The sequence below is a fragment of the Vespa mandarinia genome, chromosome 13, assembly GCF_050613455.1.
Source record: "Vespa mandarinia isolate Hongniang chromosome 13, ASM5061345v1, whole genome shotgun sequence".
Taxonomy (NCBI): domain Eukaryota; kingdom Metazoa; phylum Arthropoda; class Insecta; order Hymenoptera; family Vespidae; genus Vespa; species Vespa mandarinia.
This window is the reverse complement of record NC_140822.1, coordinates 1,357,501-1,365,000: the sequence shown is the minus strand read 5'-3', so window position 1 is coordinate 1,365,000 and position 7,500 is coordinate 1,357,501. Positions and strand designations below refer to the sequence as shown.

At 27.3% G+C, this 7,500-nt stretch overlaps 1 protein-coding gene across 1 annotated transcript in view; it reads right to left on the bottom strand.

Annotated features, from left to right (window-relative positions):
- Positions 1-6,063: 6,063 nt before the first annotated feature.
- LOC146872569 (uncharacterized) overlaps positions 6,064-7,500 on the bottom strand; it is a 3,442-nt gene continuing 2,005 nt past the window's right edge. The window contains exon 2 of the mRNA XM_085661050.1: positions 6,064-6,899. Coding sequence (XP_085517176.1) covers positions 6,487-6,837 — 351 coding nt within the window. The 5' untranslated portion in view covers positions 6,838-6,899 and the 3' untranslated portion in view covers positions 6,064-6,486. The remainder of the gene's footprint in view (positions 6,900-7,500) is intronic.

The following is a 7,500-nucleotide window of genomic DNA, read 5'->3' as shown; positions in this document are numbered from 1 at the left end:
TTTTTTCCTCTCTTTCTATCGAATATATTTGATGAGTCTAATTGGGCAAAAAATGAAATTAAAATAGAATTAATAACGTTTGTTTTTTTTTTTTTTCTTTTTTTTATTCTTATCATTTCTTTTTATCGAAGACACATTCACACACACACACACACACGCACACACATACGTAAGCATACCTGATGTGCTTAATTGGGGAGAAAAAATATTTCTTTGAAAATTACAGACAGATCAATCATTTCTCTTTTTCTTCTTTCATTCTTATCGTCTACGTTTTATATGTCAGTGATTGAAAAAAGGAGAAGAAAGAAAGAAAGGAAAAAAAAAAAGAAAAAGTAAAAATAAAACGCCCTGCCTCTCTTCTTTCTCCTGTCCGTTTCTTGCCGTTTTCTTCTTTCTCATATTTTTATGATAATTCAATGTGCAGCAAAAAAAAAAAAAAAGAAAAAAAAAATAAACAAAAGGAACGAAAAAGAAGAAAAAAATGGAAGAGAAAAATTCTCTTTTACGATATTTAAAGTATTAAACCGTGCTCTTTCTTCATATGATTTAACATGATAAATTTCATCGGCATGATCTTGTTACAGATTTTACAAGAATAGATGATCCTGCCGCATTCCTCTCGAATATGCTGATTCAAGGCCATCCGAGATCTGTACGTTTTCATGCACTCGCAGCACCTATGATGATAACCTGGAAAATAAATGATAAACTCATTGGTAGCGTTCACTGTATTATCATTGATTAGGTTTGCCTCGACATTTCATTATTTTTCATTCAGAAATAAAGACAATCGAGAAGTGATCATTCTTTGAAAAATATTCTGCCACCTGTCTCTCTCTCTCTCTCTCTCTCTCTCTCTCTATAATTTCATCAGAGATCATAATCATTTCTATCTTCCTTTATTCCTTTCTTTTCTTTTCTTCTCTTTTTTTCTTTATATGCGCGAAAAGAGAAAATCAAAAAGAAAAAAAAAAAGAAAAAAAAAAGAAAAAAGATAAGAAAAGAAAAGGAAAAACACGACGGAAGAGAAGAAATAATAACAATGAAAAAAAAAGAGAAAAAAAAAAAGAAAAAAAAAATTGAAAGACAAAAGTGGTAGAATCTCTTTTCGATCGTATTTCTTTCTCTCTTCTTTTCATTTTTCCTTTTTCTTCTTCTTCTTCTTTCTCTTCTTCTTCTTCCTCTTCTTCTTCTTCTTCTTCTTCTTCTTCTTCTTCTTCTTCTTCTTTCCATTTTTTGTTTGTGTCTTCTTTCATTCAATCAAATATTAACGAATAAAAAAAAAGAAAAAAAAAAAAAAAAAAAAAAAATCATTGCTCGTCTATTTCGAAGCGACACTCCACAAATACAGAGAAAGTTCTCACTTTCACTACTGATACTTTATTGTGGTAGTATTACGAAAATACATACATTTATAAATACTACAGATTGTGTTATGTTCGTCCGTGCAATCCATCACGTTATTAACGTACGTGAAAAATCAATGATTTTAATTCGTGTATCTGTGTGTGTGTGTGTGTATATATATATGTGTGTGTGTGTGTGTGTGTGATGTGTATACGTGTACACTTCCTTGTACTTAAATCTAAATATCGAGAAAAAAAAAACAAAGTGTGAAATCAGTCGGCTATTTTGTTCGAAAACACCATCGACGAACACGAGAAAGTTAAGAAGAAAGAAAAAGAAAAGAAAAAAAAAAAAAAAGAAAAAAAAGAAAAAAAAAATAAAGAAGAAATCAAAAACAAAAAAAAAAAAGTAATAGACACGAGATAGAAACAAACGAGAAAATAATAGAAATATTTCCCTCTAACTATTCACGCAGCAAAAGGTAAAACGAAACAAGCTGATATCGATTATTATCGATTAAAACTCGAAGCTACGGAAGAAGAAGATATTTTAAAAATTAAGAAAAAAAAAAAAAAAGAATTAGAAAAAAAAAGAAAGAGGAATATTAAATTAAATAAAATATGAAAGCTGAGGGAGGAAGAATAATGAAGGGGGAGGGGGCAAAGGAAGAAAGAAAAACAAAATAAAAAAATAAATGACAAAGAAAATAAATAAATAAAAATAAAACAGCAAAAAGCAGACCGAGGAAAAATAAACGGCACGATTTTTTTTTTTGATTTGAAAATTAATTCTATCGATCGTATTTCGATCGAATAATTTTTCTTACGATCGGTCCTTGCAATTAGAAAAATAATAAAAAGAGAATAAAAAAAAAAAAAAAAAAAAAAAAAAAAAGAAGAAAAATTAACACCCTTCTCCCTCTCGGGCAAAGAAGGAGAATAAATAGTGTAGGAGAAGAGAAAATTAAAAAAAATAAAAAATAAAATAAAAAAAAAAAAAAAACAAAAAAATAAAAAAAAGGGGAAAGAAAAGAGGCGCTAACATGCCGCGAGCACGATCGACGTTCTTTACTTATCTAAAGGATATTTTTTGTTTATTATTATTTCTTTTTAAAATTTTTTTTTACTTTTTTATATATATATTTTTTTTAATTCCTATATATATATATATCTATTTATCTCTCTCTCTCTCTCTCTCTATATATATATATATACATATATATATATATATATATATATATTTCTTTATCTATATTTTTTTTTGCTTTCATTAGGAACTATCAAACATTATGACGACACGTCACGTTCGTGTATTATCAACGCGAAAAAATTATATGTATATATAGAGAACCAACTTCGAAAGGAGCTCTTTTGAAAACTCTTTCTACTTATTACGTACGATTTGGCAGGTTTGATTTGACGATGGGAACTTGAAAAGAACAAAGAAAAAAGAAAGAAAGAAAAAAGAAAAAGAAAGAAAGAAAGAAAGAAAGAAAGAAAGAAAGAAAGAGAAATAAAAAGAGAAAGAAAAGGAACTAAACGTGAGAGAATTAATGTTCGACCACTGAGCTCCACTCAGTTGATATAATTTTATCACGTGGACTAGTGATAACGAGTGATAACGATTATCTCGAATTTATTGACAAGTATCGAAAGCACGCATTGCAAATTATAAACTTTCATAATTACGTTCATTCATTATTATTATTCTTTTTTTTCTTTTTGATCAGATTGTTAAATTGCAAGAGCTTACGAGTTCTTTTGTTTCTTTTTTTGTTTTCCTTTTTTTTTTTTTTTTTTTTCTTTTTTTCCTTCTTCTTCTTTACTTTAGAATCTTTCAATTATCACTTAGGAACTTTTGCGCTTCCCGTTACGTTCATCAATGATAATAATTTTATATGACAATTATTGTCACAAAATATTTTAATAAATTATGATTATTATATTATAAATTTAACGTAAAATTCTTCCAAGGATTATATTTATCACATTGATCATGTGAAACGTTAGAAAAGAAATCATGATACTCCGTGATATCGATACTTACCAATGATACGTGTCAATCGAAAGTCGAGAAAAATAAAAAAAAAATAAAAAAAAAAGAAAAGAGATAAAAAAAAATAAAAAAGGAATAAAGCAAAAAAAAAAAAAAAAGAAAAAAATAAAAAAAGAAAAAATAAAACAGAAAAGGAAAAGAAGAAAAAAAGAAAGGAACACGAGTGAAAATGTTCGAAGAACATGACGTTCGACGGGAAATAATAATCGTCTTTCTCTCTCTCTTTCTCTCTCTCTCTCTCTCTTTCGCGCGCGCGCTCTTGTATATATGTGTTTTGTTGTGTATGTGTGTGTGCTCACGCGCGCGCGTTGTTTTTCTTTCTTTTCTTTTCTTCTTTTTTTTTCTTTTTTTTTTTTTTTTCTTTTTTTTTTTTTCTTTTTTAAGGCAAATTCACTTGGATCCTTCTTCGTTTGACATCGAATACGTTTGATATTATGATATCTCAGGTGTTCGGCGAGGTTCGCTTGAAATGTTGTTCGGCTTGATGGGCATGCAGGATGAAGGCCTTGAACGCGGCGAACGGGCACAACGGACACTTGAACTGCGGCGGCTCGCATTTGTGTTTCAAATAGTTGCTCCACATCTTGTAGAATTTGCTGCACATCGTACAGGTGTAACCAAGAACCTGATCCCCCATGTACATCTTCCGGTAAGCTGGAACCAAAACAATTCAGATTAGTCGATAAACGATCATTTCTAAATTTAGGAACAGACATTTTTCTATTTTTGTTTGTTTGTTTGTTTGTTTGTTTGTTTGTTTGTTTGTTTACTTGTTTGTTTGCTTTGGTCGTTCGATGATGAACACCTGCGAAACACACTCCTCTCAATTACCTTTTTTATTATTATTATTTTTTTTTTATTTTTTTTTTTTTCATTTTTATTTATTTATTTATTTACTGATTTTTCCTTTTCTTTTTTTTTTTTTTTCTTTTTTTCTCCTTCTCCACGAACGAATATTTAAATACTAAGGGATGAAAAGAAAAGCAAGTGTCGTATAAATCAAGAGACCTTCTTCTGTTTATTATTTATTATTATTATTATTATTATTATTATTATTATTATTATTATCATTATTATTATTATTATTATCATTATTATTATTATTATTATTATTATTATTATTATTACTATATTTTTTTTCCGTTTTTAATCTACGTTGCTATGGTATACTTTTTTTCGTTCTTTCTTTTTCTTCTTTCTTTTATTTATTTATTTTTTCTTTTCTTTGGAATGAATCCATTTTGATCAATTGTTCGCTGAATCTCGATCGAGCCCCCTTTTTTTTCTTCTTCTTTTACCTTTTTTTTTTTTTCTGTAAGAAATTATCTCAGGATTTTTAATCCTCAAAATAAAAGGGAAGATAGGATAGAGGATTATGAAAGGGTGATCAAAATACATTCCTTGAAGTGCGCGACTTTGTGATCGTAAGTTGTGAAACTGAAATAAGAAAACATTATAATAAATATCGTCGTATGATAGAAAATATTATTATAAAATTCGATTATTTTGTCAAATCCCTCTGGAATATTAACAATTGTAATATTTATTTTTCGAACGTTCACACGGACCTTATTTGATCATAGCAACGAAACGATACTTTTACAGGAATGAAGAAGTATCGATGTATGGGAGGGTTAAAAAAAAAAAAGAAAAGCAAAAAAAAAAAAAAAAAGGAAGAAGAAATTTGCAAGTTTTCCAGAGTTGTATCTGAAAAATAAAAAGAGGAAAAAAAAAAAAGGAATATGTCACATATTTTGCAGAGGTATCATCTTGTCGAAGTAAATCTTGTCTATTAGTCTATTCTATTAGAATAATTATTATCTATTTTTTTCTTTTCGATTTCTTCCTTCTTTCGCCATATGTCTTCTCGTTTATCTGAAAAAAAAGAAAACGTTCGATTGGTCAGTACAAGGATTTAAAAAAAAAAAAAAAAGAAAAAAAAAAAGAAAAAAAAAAGAAACAAGAAATAATTAATCATTTGATTGTTTTATCCTTTTTCCGGATGTTCAACAGATTATCACGTTTGTTCTTTCTTCTTATCTAAAACAAATATTATAACAAGTATACATACATATATATATATATATATAAATAATTATTAGTCTATATCAAATGAAAAATAATTTTGTATAAATATACGAAATATGTATATTATATCGAAAATTATTTTTCATTGGATAAGATTTAATAATAAATAAAAATATATATAAATATGATGAGAAAAATTATTCATTACTTATTAATAATTATCTAATTAAATCGTTACACGTTATCACGTGAGATAAGATCTCGAAAAAAAAAAAGAACGACACAATTTCTTTTATTCTTAAATACATATGTCGTATAAAATATTTTACAATAAATTATTGAGATTTTTATGCATGATCATAGACAAATAAGATTTTTCATTGTATATCGAAGTAAGATGAAAAAAAAAAAAAAAAAAAACCAATTTCGATATAACATTAAAAATCTAAATGTTTTAACTCAATTCTAAGAACGAGTGAACTTTCTTTTTCTTTATTTCTTTTTTTTTTTTTTTTTTTCTTTTACATTTTATTTTTATATTTAAACACTCTTTTCGAGTGATATAAGAATATAAATTATAAATTACACATGTACATGACTCATTACATTAGACAACATTTGTTCATCTTTTCAAGAATAATTTAATCCATATATTAAGTTTAATTCTATTTAGGCAATAATAAAACGATTCATAATCGCTTTGAACATACGTAATGATATAAAAGAAAAAGAAAGAATGAGCGAGCGATATCACTTCGAAATAGATGACACGAGAAATTATTTAAATAATTATCTTTCTATCTCTATCTTGGTGGTTCATAATTTGTAATTAAAAAAGAATTTAAACCTTTGACTGCTATGGGCGCATATATGCGTCCAGCAAAGGTCTTGATCGTTTACTATTGTCTCATGTTGTGTATGTTTAATCCCAAGTGTTCAGTCTTTTAAAAAAAAGAAAAAAAGAAAAAAAAAAAGGAGAACGAAGGAAAGGAAAATTAATGAAAAGAAAATGAAGGAAAAAGGAATGAAAAGAAGAAAAAAAAAATAATAATCCTAAATTTTTTCATTAGCGTTATCGAAATTATTCCAATTAAATGGATCATCCCGTATTAAATTAATGTGACGCTTCTTCTTATGTTTTTCTATTGCCCATTTGTGAGGGGTCTTGTATGGGCATAGATCGCATGCTAATTTTGGTTTGGCATTGATACATTCGAATTTTCTATGCCTCGATAATGATCTAGAAACGATATAAGATCTTCCACAATCATGACATATAAATCTTCTCTCTCGTAGATCATTCCTCCTTCTAATGAGACTGTGTTGTGGTAATAGTTGTTGTTGATATTGTTGATATTGTCGATCAGATTGATGATCGATGTTGTAATCTTGTTGATTGTCCATCAAAGAAATCCCATTGCTCGTATTGTAACCATAAATGGTTTTGGCCAGCCACGACGACGATACTGAAACAGTAAAATCGAATTTTGTTAAAAAAATTTCTCTTCTCTTTTCTTCATTCTTTTACTTTTTCTTTTTTCTTTTTTTTTTCTTTTTTCGATATCAAAGAAATATTTAAATAAGAAATGTATGTATGTATATATGTATGTATAAAAGTATGTATAAAAATATGTATATATATATATAGATATGTATATGTGTATGTATATATGAATGTATTTATGTACGTATTTATGTATATTTCAAAATACATAATACGTTTACTATAATCGTTTGTCAATGTAGAGACTTATCGATATCTTGAGTAGTCCTCTCCTTCTTTCTTTCATTCGTTGAAATATCCTGAAACAAAACTTCAAATCACATGGTTTATACACACACATACACACACACACACACACACACACACACACACACATATACATATATACATATATATATATATGTATGTATGTATGTATATATTAATATTAGTTAAGAAATTTATAAAGAATAGATTTTAAGGATAACAGATGATTACATATATACATGGAAAGGAGAGAGATAAGGAAAGAGAGAGAAAGAATGAGAGAGAGAGAGAGAGAGAGAGAGAGAGAGAGAGAGAAA